General features: G+C 42.4%; 1 protein-coding gene across 2 annotated transcripts in view; it reads left to right on the top strand.

Moving 5' to 3' along the window:
* The window catches only part of nfkb1 (nuclear factor of kappa light polypeptide gene enhancer in B-cells 1), a 97,498-nt gene that overhangs the window by 32,272 nt on the left and 40,188 nt on the right, over positions 1–25,038 (top strand). For both annotated transcript variants that reach the window (XM_078564647.1, XM_078564730.1), the window contains exons 4-9: positions 2,165–2,205; positions 8,099–8,197; positions 18,361–18,512; positions 19,137–19,300; positions 20,083–20,241; positions 23,565–23,669. In XM_078564647.1, the coding sequence (XP_078420773.1) occupies positions 2,165–2,205; positions 8,099–8,197; positions 18,361–18,512; positions 19,137–19,300; positions 20,083–20,241; positions 23,565–23,669 (720 nt within the window). The remainder of the gene's footprint in view (positions 1–2,164; positions 2,206–8,098; positions 8,198–18,360; positions 18,513–19,136; positions 19,301–20,082; positions 20,242–23,564; positions 23,670–25,038) is intronic.

Below are 25,038 nucleotides of genomic sequence, written 5' to 3'. Positions count from 1 at the left end.
CTATTGGTCAAATTTCTGAAAGATTTTAATTTCTTGTTTTGTATGAACAATACTGAATTTGTTTAATACATTTGCTTCTCATTCTCTCTACCAGACAAGAATTGAAACAAAACCGTGATTAGTCCAAATTCGAAATGCTTCCTGTTTAAGGCTTCACAAAAATTTCACTAAATATTTCCACTGTGGAAAAATAGATTGAGAGTTAGAAAGTGGTGACTCAATCTCAATGCTCCTTAACACACTCGATACAAACAGTTTGTCATTTTCTGCATTGTATGAGGAAAAGGCTGTTATCACAAGTCTTGTTGGCTCTGTCACACCGTCTGTCACATATTCTCCCTGTCTGGTTTTGTGCATTAATTAATTAACGGCCTGAATATTTTCTCCATTGCACATAACGAACTTATAAAATTGCTGTGTAGTTCCTTTTCTAGGAATGAAATTAATGGATTTAAACTTCTTATAGTCGACAATGAAGTTTTGCTTTAATACAGTAACAGGAGGAGGCCATTCAGCCCCTCTGCCACTGAGTTATACGATGGCTGACGGCATGCTGTATGGGATTCCAAAGAGAATTGTGCTTGGAGGGCAGCAGGTCAGGCTTAAATAATGGAGATCCAAAGGTGGACGGTTATTGTAGATTTTTCACTATGAGGAATAAAGAAGTATTAAAGTGGAACTTTTCTGCAGGAATTGGAAAGAGGTGTGTCCATGAGTCCACTTTAGGAAGGATGAGAAGGCTTTAGGGAGGGTGCAGAGGGGATTTACAAGAATGGTTCCAGGGACGAGGATAGATTGGAGAAGCTGGGGTTGTGCACCTTAGAGAAGAGGAGATTTGATAGAGGTGTTCAAAATCATGAGGGGTCTGAACAGAGTAGTTAGAGAGAAATTGTTCCCATTGGTGGAAGGACCCAGAACCAGAAGGCACTGATTTAAGGTGATTGGTGAAAGAAGCAATGGTGACATGAAGTAAAATTTCTTTACGCAGCGAGTGGTTAGGATCTGGAATGCTCTGCCTGGGAGTGTGTTAGAAGCAGATTCAATCATGGATTTCAAAAGGAAATTGGATAAGCACCTGAGGAGAGAAAATTTGCAGGGATCCAGGAAGTGAGATTAGCTGAGCGAATCTTGCAAAGAGTCAGTACAGGCGCATTGGGCCAAATGGCCACCTCCTGGGCTGTAACCAATCTATGATAGTTTAGATTGTTCATGTCCTGTGGAAGGGCTGAACTGATGAGCTAAAATCCTAGGCTGGCCGGCCTCTCATCCTATATCCTCTGTAAATTTCAGCTCATCCAAAATGCTGCTGTGCTTTGCTAATTCACACCAAGTCCTGTTCACCTATCATTCCCTGTGCTCAGTGACCCACACTGACCCCTAACCTAGAAAAGCCACAATTTTAAAATTCTCACCCTTGTGTTTCAATCTCTCCATGACTTTGCGTCTCTTTCTCTCCTCCAAACCCACAAATCTCCAAGATCTCTGCACTCCTCCAATTCTGGCTTCTTCTGCGTTGCCGATTTCCATTGCACCATTGACAGCCTCAACTGACTGGGCTTCTAAAATTCCAAAGATCTTCTCTGAGAGAAGAAATTCCTCCCCATCTCTGTCGTAAATGAGAGACCCCTTATTTTCAAACTTCTCCCATGAGGGGAAATATCCTCTCAATATCTATCCTGTCAGAATCGTATGTGTTTCAATAAGATCACCTTTCCTTCTTCTAAACTCTAATGAGTATAGGCCCGTCCCCCTCAACCTTTCCTAATTACATAATTAATAGAGACAATGCATGAGAGAACGTGCATTAAGTACAAGAAATGGGGATGTAAATCATATTTTATGCTGTGACCTTATTTTTAATGAAGTGACATGAATGACCTGATATCCTTTTGGGAAAACATTCGTCATTTACTGATACCTGTTTTTCTGTCAGGTATAATTGGGATCAAGTTAACAAGTATATGAAGCAGATTGAGGTGATGCTTAATCTCAGTATTTTGCGATCTCGGCCCTGTGAGGGAGAATTGTTTTTTTCCGATTGGTGGGCAAGGGGATTTCCAGCCAAAGAACTTCACCCAAATTAGACTGCAACTTGCTTATGAAATGTATTTTCTGTAAGTACTATTTCTACAGTTGTAATAATTACTGTGACTTTTCTTCCCAGCTGATGGACCATATCTGCAGATTGTAGAACAACCCAAACAGGTAAGAGAGAGACATCAGCACGTGTACCGTCCCCCACCACCCCCATATCAAAGCTGCATTGCTCATGTTAACATCGTCTTCTACATCATTAGTCATGTTCCTTCATTTTGTTGAATTTGATAGCACAGGCATGATGGGCCTAATGGCGGTCTGTTGTGTCAGGTCTTTAAAAAAGCTATCCAATCAGCCCTGCCACCCCACTACCCCCTTCCCCATTCCCCCACCCCCACCCCCACCCCGGTGTTCCCCCATAGCTTTGCAAATTTCTCCTTTACTAGTGTTATCCAATTCCCTTATGAAAGCTTTGATCGAATCTACTTCCACTGCCCTTTACATTCCAGATCACAACAACTCACTTCGTGAAAAAAATTCTGATTTTCCCTCTGGATTTTTTGACGATTATCTTTAATCTGTGTCCCCTGGTGATTGACACTCTCTCCAGTAGAAATGTTCCTCCCTATCTACTCTGTGAAAACCCCATATAATTTTGAACACCTCTACTAAATCTCCCCTTAACCTTCTCTGCTCTAAGGAGAACAAACCCAGCTTCTCCAATCTCTCCGCTTCAACTGAAGTCCCTCATTCCTGGTAAATCTCCGCCACATCCTGTCCAAGGCCTTGACATCCTAAAGTGCCCAGCACTGGACCCAATACTGCAGCTGGGATCTGACCACAGTAAAATGGAATTGAGTTCTGATTTTAAAATCTTTGCACTCAGCTTAGGCAATGGAAAACTAGCTGAGGAAAGCTGGGGTTGAGTGTATGTTTGGACACAGATTTGACAATTGATTTTAACAAACCTTGTACCCTGTTAGACAACTTGTTACATTGATGGATCGATTCCATTGGCTAGTGGGACAGTAGTAAGGGGGAAGACATTTAAGATGATCACAGGGAATTAAAGGGGAGCTTAGAAATAAAATGACAGCTGTTGGTCAGCATGTGAGTCATAATAGAGTGGAAGATGGAAAGTTTTATTTTTTAGGTGGCAAGTTGTTGTGATCTGGAATACGCTGCCTGAAAGGGTGATGGAAGCAGATTCAATAGTGACTTTCAAAAGGGAATTGGAGAAATTCTTGAAGGGGAAAAAGTTTTCAAAACTATGGGGAAAGAGCAGGGGGAATGGGAATAATTGGATAGCTCTTTCAAAGGGACAGCACAGACACAAGGGGCCAAATGGCCTCCTGTACTATCTGGTTCTATTCTGTGGAGTCCATAAACTTTTATTTTCTAGGATTAATAGGTCATTACTGGGAAGGAAGCAAAGAAAGTGGATTTAGACTTTTGTGCCAAATCATTAGGTCACTTAATGAGTAATGTTTCCAATGCTATCCTCACTGCCAAACTGTGAGCGGTGGCTGAGGACGTATGCCTGTGGATAGCCTGTGACCTAGAAGGCAGTTGTTGGGTTTAGTTGCTAGGCTGGATGTGACGTTTAACCTTAGCTGTCAGATATCGCCTATGGACAAGTGAATCTTACAGCAACATTCTGAGGTCCATTCGAAACTAACTATTGAGAGGAATTTCTGTAGATAGGTGGCAGCTTATAAATGCCTAGATTGTACTTTCGGGATAGACCAGGATATCAGGATTAGAAAAATCAGCAGCAAATGACCACTTTCCTAATACTTTAAAAAAAAATAGTTGTATATTTTTGGCGCTTTCCACCAGGCAGAGAATGTCTTTCTTAGCTTATTTTGGACTGTCCACATAGCTGCCATTGTAGATTCTTGTTGCAGTAGATTGATCACTTAGCAGGTTGTATATTGGGTATAACCTGTGTTGAGCTTAGTGCTGGGGCAATTGTAGCTGCTTTACTGTCACTTCTGAAGTTTGAAGATTGGTGATGTTGTTTCCTGTGTGCCATTGACTTGTTATTTCATTTTTTCTGCACCATGTGTTTGTCAGTTTGGTGAAAGTGCTGATCTTTCAGGGATTCTGAAGAAAAGGCATTGATAAAGGAAACAGATTGTTATTCATAAACTTTTTAAAAACAATTTATTTTCTTCTTTAAACTTATTCATATGATTTAAAGGCAAGCCAGGCCTGTTTGAACAGTAACAACCACAAGATAAACCACAAGTCCTTGATATTAACTTAGCAATGTCAGTAAATGACAGAGTTTTCTAGATATTGGTTTTATAATTCTGGCAAATATTCACAATAGGAAGGAAGTCAACATACGAAATAGATGTCAGCATTGAAATGTGTACGTATGCACCCCCAAATGATGATTATCTCAGTCCATTTAAGCTTCCTCTTCATCGTATTACATAGAATTTGCAACACAGGGAGTACAGCTTTCAGCGCAATGATTCACACTGGAATTGATACGAATCCTTCACACCTAACTTCATCTCCCACATCCTCATATTAGACCATAAGACATAGGAGCAGAAATTAGGCCATTCGGCCCATCGAGTCTGCTCCGCCATTCAATCATGGCTGATAAGTTTCTCAACCCCATTCTCCCGCCTTCTCCCCGTAACCTTTGATCCCCTTACCAATTAAGAACCTATCTATCTCAATCTTAAATACGCTCAATGACCTGGCCTCCACAGCCTTCTGTGGCAATGAATTCCATAGATTCACCACTCTCTGGCTAAAGGAGTTTCTCCTTATCTCTGTTCTCAAAGGTCTTCCCTTTACTCTGAGGCTGTGCCCCCGGGTCATAGTCTCTCCTACTAATGGAAACATCTTCCCCACGTCCACTCTATCCAGGCCTTTCAGTATTCTGTAAGTTTCAATCAGATCCCCCCTCATTCTTCTAAACTCCATCGAGTATAGACCCAGAGTTCTCAAACGTTCCCCATATGTTAAGCCTTTCATTCCTGGGATCATTCTCGTGAACCTCCTCTGGACCCTCTCCAGGGCCAGCACATCCTTCCTGAGATACGGGGCCCAAAATTGCTCACAATATTCTAAATGTGGTCTGACCAGAGCCTTATAAAGCCTCAGCAGGACATCCCTGCTTTTATATTCTAGTCCTTTCGAAATAAATGCCAACATTGCATTTGCCTTCCTAACTACCGCGTCAACCTGCAAGTTAACCTTAAGAGAATCCTGGACTAGGACTCCCAAGTCCCTTTGCACTCCAGATTTCTGAATTCTCTCCCCATTTAGAAAATAGTCTATGCCTCTATTCTTCCTACCAAAGTGCATGACCTCACACTTCCCCACGTTGTATTCCATCTGCTACTTCTTTGCCCATTCTCCTAATCTGTCCAAATCCTTCTGCAGCCTCCCTGCCTCCTCAATACTACCTGTACCTCCACCTACCTTTGTATCATCTGCAAACTTAGCCAGGATTCCCTCAGTTCCTTCATCTAGATCATTAATGTATAAAGTGAAAAGTTGTGGTCCCAACACTGACCCCTGCGGAACTCCACTAGTCACCGGCTGCCAACCTGAGAAGGACCCCCTTATCCCCACTCTCTGCCTCCTGCCAGACAGCCAACCTTCTATCCATGCTAATACCTTGCCTCTAACACCATGGGCTCTTATCTTACTGAGCAGCCTCCTGTGCGGCAGCTTGTCAAAGGCCTTCTGGAAGTCCAAGTAGATAACATCCATTGGCTCTCCTTTGTCTAACCTACTCGTTACCTCCTCAAAGAATTCTAACAGATTTGTCAGGCATGACCTCCCCTTGATTAAACCATGCTGACTTTGTCCAATTTTACCATGCACTTCCAAGTATTCTGAAATCTCATCCTTAATAATGGACTCCAAAATCTTACCAACGACCGAGGTCAGGCTAATCAGCCTGTAATTTCCCGTCTTTTGCCTCACTTCCTTCTTAAACAGGGGGGTTATATTAGCGATTTTCCAGTCCTCTGGGACCCTCCCTGGCTCCAGTGATTCCTGAAAGATCACGACTAACGCCTCCACTATCTCTTCAGCTATCTCCTTCAGAACTCTGGGGTGTAATCCATCTGGTCCAGGTGATTTATCCACCTTCAGACCTTTCAGTTTTCCTAGCACCTTCTCCTTGGTAATGGCCACCATACTCACCTCTGCCCCCCCCCCAACTCTCTTGAACTTTGGGGATGTCAGTCGTGTCTTCCACTGTGAAGACTGACACAAAGTACCTATTCAGTTCCTCCGCCATTTCTTTGTTCCCCACTACTACTTCTCCAGCGTCATTTTCCAGCGGCCCAATGTCCACTTTTGCCTCTCTCTTACCTTTTATATATCTAAAAAAAACTCTTGCAATCTTCTTTTATATTACTGGCTAGTTTACCCTCATATTTAATCTTCTCTCTCCTTATTTCTTTTTATATTTCTTATTTCTTGCAAATATGCTGAGTAAGTGGGGTTCCCCATTGTTAAATAACAAATTGAATTTGTAATTAAGATTAAATCTTAAACCTAATGTTTGCCGCAAGAAATACCCAGCTAACACAGCTCTTTGCCAGCTCGAATGAGACAAATGTTACTGCGGGAAGAGTAATGTTTTGTTGAGGGTAAATTGAGGGTAAATGTGAATTGGTCAATGTGTTGCTTTATAAGATCAAATGTACTTTACAGTGTGTGCCAAAGCTTGTTCATCTTTGAGAGTTAATTTTTATTTTGTAATGTTGAGTCACCTCACTTACTGGGAATTTTCTCCCTGCCTTCAGATTCAAACTGACTCTAAATGTGCCAGGGACTGACTGGGAAACCATCAGCTGCTGCAGCCTGGTATTTTCAATAAACTCCCTGCTGGTACAGAGCAGCGTTCTCATGGTAACAGGGAGGGTGGTGGGACAAGGTGATGAGGCTCTTTAAAATAAAAATGGGCCCCTGAGCTTTATAAATGCAGCATTTGAGTACAAAAGCAAGGAAATTATTCTAAACCTTTATCCAACACTGGTTCGGCCTCAGCTGGAGTTGGGTGTCCACTTTAGGAAGGTGTTAGGTCCTTGGAGAGGGTGTAGAGGAGATTTGTCAGAATGGTACCAGGGACGAGGGACTTCAGCTATGTAAGAAACTGGAGAAGCTGGGATTGTTCTCCTAGGAGCAGAGAAGGTTAAAGGATATTCAGAATCGTGAAGGGTTTTGATAAAGTAAGGAGAAACTGTTTCCAGCGGCAGGAGGGTCAGTAACCAGGGGGCTCAAGTTTAAGGTAATTGGCAAAGTTCCAGGGGGAAATTTAGTTTCTTTTAATGTAGCGAGTTCTGATGCAGAATGCACTGCCTGAAACCGGGAAGCAGACTCAATAGTAATTTTTAAAAGCGAATTGGATAAATACTTGAAAAGAAGAAATTTGGAGAGCTGTGGGGAAAGAGCAGGAGTGAGTGGGGCTAATTACAAGCTCCTTTAAAGAGCCAGCATGTACCTTGTAGAATAATAGAATGGATACAGCGCAGAAGGAGGCCATTTGGCCCATCCTGTTCATGCTGGCCCTCTGCAGGAGCAACCCACCTATTCCCACCTCCCTGCCCTTTCCTCATAAGGCCGGCAATTTTTTTTTCCTTCGGATGTTTATCGAATTCGCTTTCAAAGGCCTCACTTGAATCTGCCTCCAACATTCCCTCAGGTGCAGCGTTCCAGATTCTGACCACTTGCTGCATAAAAGAATGTTTTTCCTCATGTTGGTTCTTTTGCCAATCACCTTAAAATGGTCTCCTCTGGTTCTTGCTCCTTCCCCCGCCATCGGGAACAATTTCTCCCTATCTATTCTGCCTAGGCTCCTCATGATTTTGAACACTTCTATCAAACCGCCTCTCTCCTTCGAGGGGAACAGTGCCAGCTTCTCTAATCTATCCACGTAACTGAAGCCCCTCACCCCTGGACCCATGTTGTAAATCTTTTCTGCAACCTTTTTCTAAATTCTGAACGTTTCTGATTGAATTGAACTGTTCTTGTACACCCCTGTGCTCCCAATCCAATCCAATCCGGTTTGTCTTTGCAGAGGGGCTTCCGTTTCCGTTATGGATGCGAGGGTCCATCGCATGGAGGGTTACCTGGTGCTTCGAGTGAGAAAAACAAGAAAAGCTACCCAACTGTTAAGGTCATTGTTTCAATATTAAAACTGCTTTATTTCTCCACTAAATGAGAGTGCACATGAATCTTAAATATCTTGTTAAACCAGCCAGATCAGTTCCACTTGCCCTGGAGCCTCAGTGTAAAGTGTTTTAAAAAAAAACCTGGACTTTCACATTTTCGGAATTGTGCAGAGATAAAGAACTAAATCAAAGCATCGCCAGTTAATATTTTCAAACGTGTCTCGACATTCAAAGAAATTTTCAGGGTATTTCTGTGGATATTTGTTAGTTCAGCAAATGAGTTGGCAGATGGTGGGTGGAATTCTGACTGTAGAATTTATATTTACAACATATTCAAATATGTACTTGATTAGATATTTGTGTGGGCTTAGGGCATTGGTGTATAAACTCTAAGCAGGAAATAACTTGGTGCTTAATATTGTAAGCACGACTTTTACATCAGTCATAATGCTAATATTTTAGCATTGAGACCTGTGGTGAAAGATGATGTTAAAAATATACAGATTTATTTGCTGTAGAATTTTGTCTGCAAGGAACTTCCTTGAACTTTATTTGTTATCGAGGGGTAAGCGTTCTGTACCCCTCCCTTCCACAGTTTGTACTGAGCCGATCAAATCCTTGCTGAAAAAGAGGTCGAGATCACTTAGTCCATCTTAAATCACTGAACAAAATGAGTGTTTCTCCAGTTTAAAGTATGTAGCTCAAAGTCAGTTCAGCCCCTGGCATCTGTTGTTTAATCAAATGTAGAGTTGAAAAATGGGAAGCTAAAATGGGAACAAAACTAGTGCTGAAATTTAAATGCTAAAATATCGATGTCGGAGGAAACAGAAATCCCAAGAGGGAACTGTAGTCTTTGTACGGTTCCTCTAACCTGTGTTCTGTTCTGTGCCTCATCTCAAAGGCTGAATCAGCTGTCAGTGATTTATAGCGACAGGCAGTCTGTATTTACATCTTCAGTGTAGTAATACTGTGCCTGAAGTCAAATTATTTTATATGCCTGAAGGTTCTCAGCTGTTCCAGATCTCTTGTCTCACCTCTGAATATTTCCTGGTACTTTTCTGAGGCTCTGCTTTTGGGAGTCTTGGTCACTGTGAGTCACTCCTACAATGGAGCTCGGAAGCCAATGTACTGAATTCATGGCAATTACCTAATTCTGATCATTGACCTCTGACACCCAAAAATGCACTTCATCGAGAACAGGGAAGACTGATGGGTGACCTGATAGAAGTCTTTAGAATTATGAAGGGGTTTAGTGGGATAAACATAGAGAAGAAATTCCCACTTGCAGGAGGGCGGGGGTGGGGGGGTGGGGGCGGGGGGGTGCCAAAACTAGAAGTTATGAATACAAAATAGTCACGAGTAAATCCAACAGGGAATTCAGGAGACGCTCCTTTATCCAAAGAATGGTGAGATTGTAGAATTCGCTACCACAGTGTTTGAGATGAATAGTTTAGATGCATTTAAGGGAAAGCTAAACACAGGGAGAAAAGAAGGATCTGCTGATAGGAGATTGGATGAAATAAGGTGGGTGAGATGTTAATTCTGTGCAGGTGATGGGCGTTAACAGGAATTCCCTTCTGCCTATAAATAGGAACAGACTGAAACTGGTTGTTGGGTTAGGAGGAGTATGTCTATAAATAAAAGCTTGTAACAGTGTGTAAAGGGTCTACCCTTCAACCGCTGCCTGTCTGGAATATAACAGGCGGCTATGGGGAGATAGACCCGCTGGGGCCCATGACTCATTTGTGATGTAAAATTCTATGAAATCTGCAGTTTGTATCAAGTGAGTTCGGAATATTGATTTCCATGAAACTAGTTGTACGTATCACGTTTTGTGACTTCATTCCTGTGACTCAGAGGGATTGAATTTCCATTGTGGCTGAAGATATAAATCTCTCCCTTAACGGTTGGGGTTCGTCTTTGTTTGAACTTTGTTTTTCAGAGTGAGTGGGAGATGGAGAATGGGGTAGTGTGATTCTACCCATTTGATTTCTAAGATTTGTGCCTCACCTATTTATGATCTGCTGCTGACCACAGCCTCTAACAGTCACCGAGATCCCATGGCTGCATTTTCTCAAACCTCCACATGCAACGAGACCCAGTCAAGGAGGGTTCAACTAGGAGGGCAGGTTTCATACATTAGGCTTGTATTCCCTCAATTACAGAAGATTAAGAGGGGATCGAATTGAGGCGTTTTAAGATAATTAGAGGATTTGATAGGGTCAAAAGAGAGAAACTATTTCCTCTGGTGAGAGTGGGAGTGCAGAACAAGGGGGCGAAAATCTTAAAATTCGAGCCAGACCATTCAGGGATGATGTCAGGAAGCACTTCTTCACACAAAGGGGAGTGGAAATCTGGAGCTCTCTCCCCCAAAAATCTGTTGAAGCTGAGGGTCAATTGAAAATGTCAAGACTGAGATGATTTTTTGTTTGGTAAGGATATTAAGGTGTACAGATGGATTAAAGTACAGATCAGGTGTATGATTAAATGGCTTTATTCTATGTTCCTACAGAATCATTTCCCATTTCTCCCATTGTTCTTTTTACTCACGGACCACAAAGTCTTTTGTCATTTTGAACATGAAAGAGGGGGTTTGTATGTTTAAAAAGAGCAACTCTGTGTTCCAAAAGTGCTGTGATCTCATCTCGAGCCTGCATGCTGTGCTGATGGTTATATAACTGTCTAATCATGCCAATATTTATATGGGTGAATAAGTGCTATGACATCCCAGAAGGAAATGACACTCACGTGGAGTGTCTTAAGGGCTGCACAGAGAAATGTCTGCCCACGTGCCTGCCATTTCACAGGATGTGCTTCCTACCAGTGCTGCTTCTCAATAAGATAGAGGAATCACTTACTCCTCCCAAACTTTAATTAAAACATCTTGGTAAGGGGACTAACTAAAACAGGGCTATGGGGAAGAACTAGTGTGTGGAATTAAATTGGACAGGTCATTCAACGAGCTGGCACAGGCACAGTGGGCCGAATGGCCTCTTGTACCGTAAGCTTCTATAATTATAAGAGACTGACTTTAGTTAGTGTTGTTACTGTATTTGAAAGCATTGTCTGAATTGAATCGGATATACAAGGAGGAATAATTGGATGTTTAGATTAATTTTGCCAACAATCCATTGATACTTCCATCCTTTGTAAGTATTGAAAGGAAATTGTAATAAGTGTAAAATTGTAAGTGGTCTCTATTTTTAAAACATCTTGATAAATGCTAGTCTTGGTATTGTGCTCTGAATATTTAATTTAATAATCTGTGGTTTACTAACTTCTGTATGAACTTTTACACTGAAGATTGATTGTGAAGGGGATATCTTAAAAAGTGGAATATCATCCATGTTTAAATAGACCTGTACAGTAATCCAGAGTGTTGTTGTGTTTTGCCAAGTAAGATGATGGGGATAATCAAGTATAAATTGTGAGCAGTAAATCATTTTTAGTGGCAATGCTGCCAAGTTATATTAATATGGAACCTGTGCTAACCAGTCCGCTTCAGCTTTTTCACTCCCTCCTGTACTTCACTAGAAAAAATAATCATTTTTCTCTATTAATTTTCTCGATGACAATATTGTCAAATCAATCGTACTTTGATTTTGATACTATTTTAAAAATTAATCGAAAGAAAAAGATTTTAAATGTCTTAGTGTCCAAAATGTCCGTTGTTTTGTTCTCGTTATATAATTAATGTGTGTGTGAATATATATTGGGCAAGAGTTTAACTTGCTCAAAACCCATGCATTTAGGGTTAAAATCACCCACTATCTAGATATAAATTTTAAAAAGTACTTTTATTTTCAAGAAGTACCATTGATTTGATAATATTGTCATCGAGAAAATTAATAGCAAAAAAATAGATATCTTCTTTGGTAAAGTATGGAAGGGAGTGAACAAGATGAAACGGGCTGATCTTTCTATGGGGATACTGCAGGAACAAAGTCAAACTCTGAACCCTTCAACGCAAAGGTGTTTGTTTTGTTTGAATGGTTGGCAAATTGGTAGTAAAGGGGCAATAACTCAGGATTAGCCCTGGAAGAGAAATGGGGAATTTTGAAGAACCTATTTAATGTGGAGCATCATAGTCAGTGGAATGCGTTGCTGCAAGTGGCTGTTGAATTAGAGACTATAACAGGATTTGCAAGTGGATTGGGTTCTTATTGTTAAAGGATGCAGGGAAATGGATTTCATGTAAATGACTTAAATTGAAGAGCAAGTACTGACATAGGTGTAGAGGGTTGAATGGCCTTTTGTGCTGTAATTTCTATGATATGACAGTATTCCAGTAAACGTTCTGTGGGGCTTTTCAATTTCTGTCATATTCTCACAACCGCTTCAGCAACTATTTCCATGTTTTTGTCCGGTTTAAGGTAGCAGAAAAGAAATACACAAAGGTAGAGTTGATTTCTGAGCTATTCTAAGAGCATGTGCTGCTGTTAATGTGGGGGAAATCCCTGGTATTTCCGAGATTCATTATACAGCCATGTGGCAGAAGGCAGCCAGTGTATATCTGGTTCCTCTTCAGGGAACTACATGTGACTCAGTAGCTGTAACTCATTCACAGTCAGGAATATTCTGCCAAAGCCACGTGGTTCTTGGTGTTGAAAATTGGGAAGTTCCCCTTGTGTCATAAGTGGAGCCCCACTCAACATGTTTTGAAATTGCAATACTTGATGAAATATATCTGAATGGGTGATATTGATTCTGTTTTTGGCATCGTAAACAATTTTAAATTACCCCACCATGAACTTGAATTGGGACAAAAAAGACAATTATTCAGTATTTCATGAGCAGTACTGGGACACACAAATTTAAAGACTTTGGAACTCTCTTCTGCACAAGGCAGTGGAAGCAGAGTCTTTGAATATTTTTAAGGCAAAGGTGGATGATAGATTCTTGATAAGCAAGAGGGTGATAGGTTATTGGGGGTAGGCGGGTGCAGATTTGAAGTTACTTTCAGATCAGCCATGACCCAATTAAATGGCAGAGCAGACTCGAGGGGCTGAATGGCCTCCTCCTGCTCCTCGTTCGTATGTTCGTAAGACCTTTCTTCCTCCTTTTTGGATGGGACATTAAACCAAGTCCCCAGCTCACCTCATCAGATGAAGGTAAAAAACCCAACTGCAGAATTTGAGGCTCAGAGTACCTCTGGTGTCCTGGCCAATATCCACCAGCCTCCCTAAGTGGCTACACTTCAAATGGTAATTCATTTCTGAAGCGATTTGAGATATTTTGAAGATGTGCTAAGATGTTTATTAGAGCTGCAATTCCATCCCTAGGTTTCCTGAAGGTAAGAATTCCACTCTTGGAGATCACTGTTTGAACATTTCCAGTGCATTGAGCAAAGTATCCCCTGGAGGTGACTGTAGAAATAGTCACTGATGGATGTGATTTCATTAGGCTTTTCCCCAAGTGTGGACAGGATACAGCCACAGAAAACCAGCAGAAAATCCATTGTCTGGTTCTAACACTCCTGCTCATGACAAATTGTGCAATAGCAAGTTGCATCCATCAATACGAGACTAACACATCGTAACCGATCCTTCCAAATAGTTTCTAATACCTTCACCTACTGAATATTACAGTTTTTTTTAAAAAGGAAAAGCATTTAATGTTTTCATGCAGTCAGTGATGTTCCTGAATCTAACTATGCAAATGAGTTAAAATATCAGAACTGAGAATGATTAATCAAATAGTAATTCCGTTCCTTCACTCTAGTGGAACACTTGCACATTATTTGCCCCTCTATGCATGTAATCTCAGATCATTTTGGTTTCCATCTACAGCAGAGTCTAACAATGCACTAGTATCATAAACCTGCTAGGATCCACTTCATATAGACATTGGAGGTTGGCCTTTCGGCCCACCTAGTCTCTGCTGGTTTTTGTGTGTCTCACATTGCATGACAATGGGGTTATTGTATTTATTTGATACTTTTCAAAATTAATTTACAGAGCAAACGGGAATCCTTGTGATTTGCAGAAGACAGTCTAAATGGGGCATAAATATTTGAATGCAAGTTTGAACTTTTTAAATAACATTGTAGCTGGTTCTAGTAACACTGTAGCTGGCTCATTAACAGAAGCATGTGAAGTTTCAATTAATTAAAACTATTTCATCTCAAATCTAGTGCACATCATCATGTCATTCACCATATTGTATAGGCACATTATATATCACATTACCAGTCATATTGCAGTCTTGGGGAAGGTAGAGTTGAGCTAGCCAATCAGTCATGATCTTGTTGAATGGTGGAGCAGAGTTGAGGGGCTGAATGGCCTCCTCCTAATTTTTTTTAATGATCTTATCTGATTGTCTTAAATATTCTGCTAATTTAACTCAACAGATTACTTAACTGAATGAAGCTAATTGTTTGAAAAATGAGGAACAGGAGGAGGCCATTCAGCCCCTCTTTTCTGTTCCACAATTTAACTAAATCATGGCTGATCTTTATCTACCCTCCTTGGTTCTGTAACCTCAATGCCCTTACGCCTAACAAAAATCTATTCATCTTGGGCTTGAAATTTCTAATTTATGTCCAGATGCAACAGCTTTTTGGGGAGAGAGTGTTCCAGATTTCCACTGCCCTTTGTGTGACAAAGTGCATCCTGACATCACCCCTGAATGGGCTGGCTCTAATTTTAAGTTCCTATCCCCTTGTTCTGGGCTCCCTACCCCCCCCTACCCCCACCTCTTATCCATGATAACAGGTATGAAATCTGCTAATGAACAAACAAGAAAAGCGGGGGATTGTGATGCCCCAAGATAAATATTTATCATTACGCAAATATTCTCTGTTTTATGGGTGAATCTCTGTCAGTGATTGGTGCACTGCAGGTGAAGCTGTGGCTGGTGGATTCCGTGATGATATCAACGAATTACTTTAGGCAACAGAGAACAGGCAGTCGATCACCAACACGACAGTTCACAGCATCTGTCACTGTTTGAGGAGTTGTTCAGGACTGAGAAGTTCATATGTGAAATGACCTTGTGCAGTTTCCAATGTAGATCTATTCTTCACTCATTGACATCAACGTACAATCTCATTCTTGGTGTAAAATCTTATGATTTCACACAGAAATGACAGGAATATTCAGAAGTGGGGAATGGAGAAATTGATGCTGGCACTGGTTGAGGGCAGAGTTGAGGGATTTTGTTTGAATTATGTGGAGGGAGCTTTACTCTGTGTCTCTGCGCTCCTCCAATTCTGACCTTTTGAACATCCCCGATTTTAATTGCTCCACCTCTGGGGGCTGTGTTTCAGCTGCCTGGGACTCTTAGCTCTGGAATTCCCTCCCTAAACCTCTCCACCATTCTTTGTCTCTCTCTCTCTCTCCCCTATCTCTTTGACCAAGTCTCCTTGCATATCTCAGTGTCAAATTTTGTTTGATAATGTTGCTATGAAGAGCTTTGGGATATTTCTCTTTTTTATTCATCCATGGGATGTGGGCATCACTGGCCAGGCCAGCATTAACTGCCCTTGAGATTGGAGTTGAGGGTCATTGTTAAAGGTGCTATATAAATGCAGGTTGCCTTTAGTGAGCCTTGTAAGGTCATCCTGGTTATCTTGGAGGTTAGCGAATGATGGTCAGAAACCAGGGTTTGCAAACGGTGTGAGTTGCCTTGGTTGAGTTTTCACTGAACATTGGTCAGAACAAAATTAACCAACTTGTTAACTGGTTGTGAAACTGACCACCATTCATTTCACGCATCATCAGACAAGCTGCTGAATCATTGAGCACCCTTTCATAATCTAGAAAAGACGGTCCACTATTTTGTAACTGCTTTTCGTGTCCATTAAGATAATGGAAGTAGAAAATGGGCAACGATTTCTGCACTTTGAGTGTCAGAGTTTTGAACAACAACCTTACACTCTGATCTCACTGCACCAGGCCTGCTGGTCCCATCCCTGCAGGAATCTTGCCCTTGGGAAGTTAGACTGTTAATTTAGTGAGACTTGTGGAGTTGCAGCTAATTTCCAAGTGCATTAGGAACTTGGATGAGAACAGCCAAATTTCCCACATAAACACCGCCCAAAAACAATGGAAGACTTGCATTTCCATAGCCCCTTTCATGACTGCGTGACATCCCAAAGTGCTTTCCAACCAATGAAGGACTGCTTCAAGTGTAGTTACTGTTGAAATGTAGGAAACGCAGCAGCCAATATCTGCACAGCAAGCTCCCACAAGCAGCAGTGTGATAATAAGACAATGTGTCTTTAATGACATGTGATAAGAGATAAATATTTGCCCAGGACACCAGAAATAACTTCCCTGCTCTTTGGAATAGTGCCATGGGATCTTTTACATACACCTGAGAGAGCAGATGTGACTTTCGTTTATTGTCTTATCTGAAGGGTTGCCCCTCCAACAGGGCAGTACCTCATCACTACTGACCCTCTGGCAGTGCAGCACTCCCTCAGTGCTGACCCTCCGACAGTGCAGCGCTCCCTCAGTGCTGACCCTCCGACAGTGCAGCGCTCCCTCAGTGCTGACCCTCCGACAGTGCAGCGCTCCCTCAGTGCTGACCCTCCGACAGTGCAGCGCTCCCTCAGTGCTGACCCTCCGACAGTGCAGCGCTCCCTCAGTGCTGACCCTCCGACAGTGCAGCGCTCCCTCAGTGCTGACCCTCCGACAGTGCAGCGCTCCCTCAGTGCTGACCCTCCGACAGTGCAGCGCTCCCTCAGTGCTGACCCTCCGACAGTGCAGCGCTCCCTCAGTGCTGACCCTCCGACAGTGCAGCGCTCCCTCAGTGCTGACCCTCCGACAGTGCAGCGCTCCCTCAGTGCTGACCCTCCGACAGTGCAGCGCTCCCTCAGTGCTGACCCTCCGACAGTGCAGCGCTCCCTCAGTGCTGACCCTCCGACAGTGCAGCGCTCCCTCAGTGCTGACCCTCCGACAGTGCAGCGCTCCCTCAGTGCTGACCCTCCGACAGTGCAGCGCTCCCTCAGTGCTGACCCTCCGACAGTGCAGCGCTCCCTCAGTGCTGACCCTCCGACAGTGCAGCGCTCCCTCAGTGCTGACCCTCCGACAGTGCAGCGCTCCCTCAGTGCTGAACCTCCGACAGTGCAGCGCTCCATCAGTGCTGACCCTCTGACAGTGCAGCGCTCCCTCATTAGCACACTGGTGGTGTCAACCTAGGTTATGTGTTCAAGTCTCTAGACTGAAAATTTTCATTGCACTGATCTGTGGTCTAGATTTGAAACCAGATCTCCGATTTGAAAACAAAACTGCTCAAAATCCATAATGACCAAAAAATTAGCACCGAATTCTCATCGACACCCACAATGCCATATGTGATCCTCTACAGCAAGAGGGCCAAGTTGTAAAGTTTATTGTTGAAGAATATTAACTTGAGAATAATTAAAGTATTTCATTCCCCCAAAGCGTTCTTGGGGAGCTCAGTGGTAATGATGATCAGATAAGACGTTTATCAAGACATAAAATTTTTTAAAATAGTTTTTCATTTTAAAAAAAAAAATCCAATGATATATGAAGCAAAACTAATACTCGATCTTCGAGATATGTCTGATGCAAGTTAGGAACAAGTGTTCACCATCATCCCCACATACATTCTTCATCTCATGGCTTGAGAGAGGGAGATCTCCTTGACTTAATGGATTCCTGCGAGATTTTGCTATCAGGCCAAGAGAGCACGGACTGAGGATTGTGAAGAATCAATTTGGGGAAATATTGCTGGAATGGAATACAGGGACAGTGTCTCAAAACCAGCAACCGCGGGTCTGAGGCTGTGCCCGATTTTGGGTCGGGTGGTTTGGGCCAAACCAGATTGGGTGGGGTTAAGGGTCGCTCAGCACAGGAATAGACCTGCACACAAGCAGTGAAGGGGTTAACTAGTCCAATGCCACCATCGTGCCAATGCAGCGCCTAGCCGAATTGTCCGGGTAAGTCATTTTTTAAAATTTTACTCAATTAAGTTGACGCATGGCACATTGTAAAAATGTCCAGTTTTCGAACATTTCTGGTTTTTGGACAGTCGGATTTGAGACACTACCTAGGCAATTAAAAAGCTTTCAAGGGCATTTATTTATGAACTGAGTGGGAGCGAGTTAAGTTAATGTTCCAGAAGGGATGATAATAGACGGACCTCAAATTGTGCGGAGATGTTTTAGTTTATCAATAATGTTGTTGTTTATTCTGTTTAGATATGCAACTACGTTGGACAAGCAAAGATCGTTGTTCAGCTGGTGACCTTTGGCAGAGATACTGTACATCTCCATGCCCACAGTCTTGTTGGTAAACAATGTGAGAAAGGAATATGTTTAGTTCAAGTGGGGCCAAAGGAAATGGTTTCAACGTAAGTTACAGCCTCTCCTTCAGAATGCTTTTTAAAATTAATCTGACTTTTAGAACCATCTCTTTCAATGAATGTCATCATGTTATTAGACTTTGAAAGCTTTTTCTTTACATTAACTAGTTTGACTTGCCAAGTTTTTATCATCAGGCCATCAATGCTCGCTGAGTGTGTTAGGCAGCTGCTTCATATACCAGCTCCCCAAATCCCCAGGGAAGGCAAAAACCCCACATCTAATTATAAGGTGAACTGGGAGAAGTTCCTGCTCGACTCTGAGATAATTGAGTGAGCATTGAGCTTGTTTATCAATGACATGTCACTAGGGCAGTACAAGACTGGAAAAGGCCATTGGTCTGCTCTCAGTGACCATGTACTCCATCTCACTTTATCTCCTATGCATTCTGGAGGCCTGTGTGTACACACGAATGCCACTCTTTGAAATTTATAGCACCATACAAAAACAAACAAAGGCTGTTCAGAGGGGCATGGACTCTCTGGGGAACTTGAACTTGGGATTCTCAGAATTGCTGCTGGGCTTGGGGCATGTGCCAGGAATCTGTGGACTAAACAATCTTGTTACATAGATATGACATTGCTCGTCAATTATGGTGTTTGTTGTTTCTTCAGATTTCCAAACCTTGGTATCCTTCATGTAACGAAGAAGAATGTTGCCAGCACACTCGAGCAAAGAATGACTCAGGCTTATGTGATGGGTTATAATAATGGGGTTGTAATTCACCCAGAATTAAACCATCGACACAGCGAGAATTATGGTCAAAGGGAACTCACAGGTCAGTTTCATACTATTTACAATTAACATGTACGATTTCCCATTTGCTTTAATATTTTGATAAAGATTCTCTTGGAGACAGTAGGAAAATGGTCTAACAAGGGCTGTTAGTCCTTAAAGATAAATGTAAAAATTGAAAATGTTGTAGAAGATTTTTAAGATAATTGACAAAAAAACCAGTGAGATAAGATGAGAATTATCTTCACACAGCGAGTTGTTGTGATCTGGGACCTGCTGCTTGAATGGAAGGTGGAAACCGATTCAATAATAACTTTCAAAAGAAAATTGGATAAATACATGAAAAGGGAAAGTTTTCAGGTCTTTGGGGAAAGAGCAGGTGGAGTGAAATTAATTGGAAAGCTTTTTCAGAGAGCTGACATGGGCACAATAACCTCCATACCTCATCCCCTCCCTACCTCTGGAATCTCCTCCAACCTCACAACCCTCAGATTTCTGCGCTCCTCCAGTTCTGGCCTTGGTGCATCACTTATTGATGGTCATGTCTTCAGCTGCTCTGGACCCTCCGCTCTGGAATTCCCTCCCTGAACCTCTCCTCCTCTCTACTTTTTAAGACAGTCCTTAAAACCGACGTCTTGGGCCAAGCATTTGGTCAGCTGCCTGATATTGCCCCATGTGGCTCAGTGTCAGATTTTGATTGAAGTATGTGTGATGCCTTGGAGACATTTTGCGAAGTTAAGGGAGCTATATAAATATCAGTTGCTGCTGCTGTTAATTTGCTTTGTGAGAATGGTAATGATGCAGGATTGTGATACCTGTTTGCAGAGCACGAAAAGGATTTAATCCACCAGGCGTCAATACAACAGGCAAAAGAAATGGACCTCAGTGTTGTGCGCCTCATGTTTACAGCACTTCTTCCAGACAGCAGCTGTCAATTTACACGGAAACTGGAACCTGTTATTTCCGACCCAATCTACGACAGCAGTAAGCACAGACTTTGTAAATCCCCATGTTGGCAGTAAACCAGAATGTTGTAAAAGTTTCACCTGTTTGATCATCCTTTTATTTTAAGTCTGTTTTCTTTGTCTTTCATATCACAGAGTATTTGGTTTTTGATTGGTAAATTGACATTTTAACAAGGGTCTCAATTAGGGAAGCGAATGATATGTTAGCCTTTATTACAAAGGAGTTGGAGTATAAGAGCAAAGGCGTGATACAACAGTGATATAGGGTCTTGGTGAGACCACACCTGGAGTACCGTGTATAGCTTTGGCCCCCTTACCTATGGGGGGTGGGGATATACGTGCCTTAGAGGAGTTGTAACAAAGGTTCATGAGGCTGGTTCCTGGGATGAGGACATTGTCCTATGAGGAGAGATTCAGTGACCAGGTCTATGTTTGTGGAATTTCAAAGAATGAGAAGTAATCTAATTGAAATATAAAAAATTCTTAAAAGGCTTGACAGAGTAGATGCTGGGAGGATGTTTCCCATGGAATCTAGGATATGAGACCATAGTCTTGGTAGAATATGAGCCCGGTCATTTTGATCTGAGATGAGGAGAAATTTCTTCACTCAAAGGATTGTGAATGTTTGGAATTCTCTCCCCACAGAGAAGTGTGGCTGTTCCATTGCTGTCTCAAATATTTTTAACAATCTATAAGGTTTTTGGATGCTAAAGAAATTAAGGGTATGGGGATGGCCTGTGAAGGTAAAGTTGATGTAGGTAAAGCATGAAGTTATTAAATGGCAGAACAAGCTCGAAGGGCTGAATGGCCTCCTCCTGCTCCTGCTCCTTATGTTTTTATGCTGTAACTTGATAGCCGTGTGGAGCTTTTCTGTTGCTGCAGTGCTCTCTGGGTGTGAATGACGTGGTAAGGCCAGCATTTATTATGCATTCACAGTTGCCCTGAGAAGGTGGTGGGGAGTCCTGCCCTTAAGTCGCTGCAGTCTGTGTAGCGATGGTGCTCCCATAGTGCTGTTAGGGAGGGAATTGCAGGATTTTGACCCAGTGACGATGAAGGAACAATGGTTTATGTTCAAGCCATCACTGGAAGTGCTGGTGGTAATGTTTGTAGAACTGTAAGCTTGGCAAATTGGTGCAGTCCAGCCTGTAAATCAGACTACAGGGCCTGATCAACCACAAGAAAATGGGCAACCTTTGCATGATTCTGACCAAACCACCATACGTATTTTGAATGGAAGTTGCTGGCACAAACAATAATACTGATCATAAATTAATTTCAGAAAAATAAAGTTGGTGTTCTTTCTCAAATCAATGTGTTTTATAATGAAACAGACTTTATAGAATAATTTATACATGTCTCATGCAGTGTGAATGTCTCGAAATCGGGTGAAACGCATTCTGCTTCATAATTAGAGTTTTGAGGTGATCCCATTGAAACTTACATAATTCTTACAGGGTGAGAGAGGGTGGATGTGGATAGGATGTTTCCCCTGGCTAGTGAGTCTAGAACCAGGGGACACAGTCTTAAATGGCCTGCCCCTTATTCTGAGACTGAGGTGAGAAGGAGTTTCTTCACTGAGCGTAGTGAATCTTTGGAATTCTCTACCCCAGAGGGTTGTGGAAACTCAGCCACCGAGTATGTTCAAGACAGAAACTGATAGATTTCTGGATACTAATGGCATAAAGGGATATGGGGATAGTGGGGAAAAAATGGCATCGAGATGGATGATCAGCCATGATGTGAATGGTGGAGCAGGCTCGATGGGCCAAATGGCCTATTCCTGTTCCTAAGCTCTCCATTGACTTCCATCGAGAGTAAAATCGTGTGTGATGTGAAACTAGTAGCATTCCCGATCTCGTCAGTTTCCTGATGGGCCAGTTTCATTAAAACTTTTCCCATCTGTATTTCCCAGTTGCCTGCAGAGACCCAAATGTTAATGTTAAGTAAACACCTTTGTAATGGAGAAGAATGTGTGTTAAATGTGCTTGATCTGAATGTGCTATTTTGAAGGAGGGGAGAGTGGAACAGAACAAAGTCCAAACAATAGCAAATGCAGATTGAATGCATCTGTTTGAAAAATGGGAGACAGCCTTTGATAAATGAGACTTTCAAATTTATGTCTGTTCAGAGTGGAAGGGTCAGTAACTCAAACTCGCACTGAGTTCATCAAAACCAAAAACCCCAGCAAGTTGACTTTCTCATGTTTTGATGATGATGGTCGGAAATTTACTGCACGTTACTGACATTCCAAAAGCCTTCCCCAACTTAAGTTATCGTTAGAGAGTTTTACAGAGACCATTTAGGAGGAAGAGTAATTATCTGTAAATCTACCCGATTTTGAGAGGGAGGAGCAGTGTGAGAGAGACGGGGTGAAAGGGAATGTGAAATTGAGAAAGGAAATGCTGAGGGATACTGAAGAGAGGGAAATTGAGAGAATAAAGGAATGAAATGAGTGAATGAGGAAGGGAAGGATAATAGAGAAAGGATGGCAATTCCAAATCAACTCTGGAAAGTTGGTTAATAACGGCGATATCCATGAGTGAAATGAACCAAGTCAACAATATTGTTGCGCTGAGCAACTTCTCCATCTGTTGTCTTCTGCAGGGAGAGAGAGAGAGAGTTCTAACCATTCAATAATTCAATTCTATGACATGCTGACTGCTGGACATGCTGTACACTCCAATATCAACATTGGGGTCACTCCCAGTCCTTTAAATTGTCACCTCAGTGAGATCAGCCATGGCTCATTGGGTAGGATGCTCACCTCTTGAGGCAGGAGGTGGTTGGTTCAAACTCCATTCCAGAGACTTGAATACAAAAGCTAGGCTGTCCCTCCAGTGGGGGAGTGAGGGAGCGCAGCACTGCCAGAGGTATCGTCTTTCAGATGAGGCATTACACCGAGGCCCTGTCTGCTTCTCCAGTGGAATAAAAGATCTCACATAACTCATTCTCCTGGCCAATATTTAATCCTCAGCAAATGTCACTAAAGCAGATGATCTGATCATTATCACATTGCTGTTTGTGGGATCTTGCTGTGTATAAATTGACTGCTGCATTTCCTACATTACAACAGCGACTACAGTTCAAGAAGTTCTACTTTGGCCGTAAAGTACCTTGGGATGTCCTGAGGATGTGACGGGTGCTATAAAATTAGAGTCTGTTCTGTTTGAAATTGCATTAGTCGACAGCACAGAATGACTCCGTGATGACGAGAGATGTATTTTAAAGAGCCAGGAGCATTTGATCCGCCTTCACACCAGCAACAAAAAGTGTGAATTTTGTTCTTTGCATTCTCTTTCCATTATCACAAGGGGTGCTGAACTTTTATTTTCAATGTTACAGAGGCACCAAATGCATCAAATTTGAGGATTGTCAGAATGGATAAGACTGCTGGATGTGTGATTGGAGGAGATGAAGTTTACTTGCTCTGTGATAAAGTCCAGAAAGGTAACATTATTCAGGAAGTGCTACAGTTATATCTCGATGTAAAATATCCAATATTTACTCATGATGCTCACTGCTTATTGAGCCTGGCTTTGATCCTGTTATAATTACTGACTCTGTGTGTGTCTGTGCGCACGTCTGTCTCCATCTACCTGCCCGTGTCTGCCCGTCCGCATCCACCCGTCCGTGTGTCTCTGCCTGTGTGTCTCTGCCTGTGTGTCTCTGCCTGTGTGTCTCTGCCTGTGTGTCTCTGCCTGTATGCACCTGTATCTCTGTGTCTGTGTGTGGATATACCCCAATTCTCTGCCATATGGCCTTATGAAACTTTCATTAACTCTCCATTATGAATAGGTATTTCCCCAGTCTAGCTGTCTTCCTTAATGTAGAGTTCAAATGACTTGTATCGGTTTAAAAGAAAGGCATGCCTGATTAAACCCTGATTTTAATACTCCAGGATAAACTGATCTTCACTTCTAGTGAGCGGCTTTTGGGGCAATTCCAACTCTCTCGTGCCGAGATTCCCATCCTCCACCCTCTGTAAACTTCAGCTCATCCAAAGTTCTGCTTCCCGTATCCTTACTCACACCAAGTCCTGTTCCCTTTGTGCTCGCTGACCTACATTGGCTTCTGGTCCAGCAACGCCTCAGTTTTAAAATTCACATCCTTATTTTCAGATCCCTCCATGGCCTCACTGCTCTCTATCTCGTATCTCAAATCTCTGAGATCTCTGCGCTCCTCCAATTCCGATATCTTGAGCATCCCTGCTTTAATCACTCCAACATTAGAGAGTGGGCCTTCAACTGCCTTGGCCCTAAGTCCTGGAATTCCTTCCTAAATCTCTCCACCCCTTTCTCCTTTAAGGTATTCCTTAAAACCTGCCTCTTTATCCAAGTTTGGGCCACCTGTTTAAACCTCTCCCTATGTGGCTTAGTGTCAAATTTTATCTACTACCCCAGTGAAGGTGCTATACAAATGCAATTCTTTTAATATTTATTCTTTCACTGGCTAGACCAGCATTTCTTGAATTCCCTAATTCTTGCCCATCCCTAATTGCCCTTGAGAAAGTGGTGGTGAGCTGCCTTCTTGAATTGATGCAGTCCATGTGCCATAGGTACACCCATAGTGCTGTTAGGAAGGGAGTTCCAGGATTTTGACCCAGCGACAGTGAAGGAACGGCGATATAGTTCCAAGTCAGGATGGTGAGTGACTTGGAGGTGAACTTCCAGGTGGTGGTGTTCCCATCTATCTGCTGCCCTTGTCCTTCTAGATGGTAGTGGTCGTGGGTTTGGAAGGTGCTGTCTAAGGAGGCTTGGTGAGGTTCTGCGGTGCGTCTTGTAGATGGTACACACTGCTGCTACTGTGCGTTGGTGGT

Source organism: Cetorhinus maximus, chromosome 1 (genome assembly GCF_964194155.1).
Source record: "Cetorhinus maximus chromosome 1, sCetMax3.hap1.1, whole genome shotgun sequence".
In the NCBI taxonomy this organism is placed as follows: Eukaryota; Metazoa; Chordata; class Chondrichthyes; order Lamniformes; family Cetorhinidae; genus Cetorhinus; species Cetorhinus maximus.
Note: the sequence above shows the minus strand (reverse complement) of the source record. Positions and strands in the feature narration are given on the sequence as shown.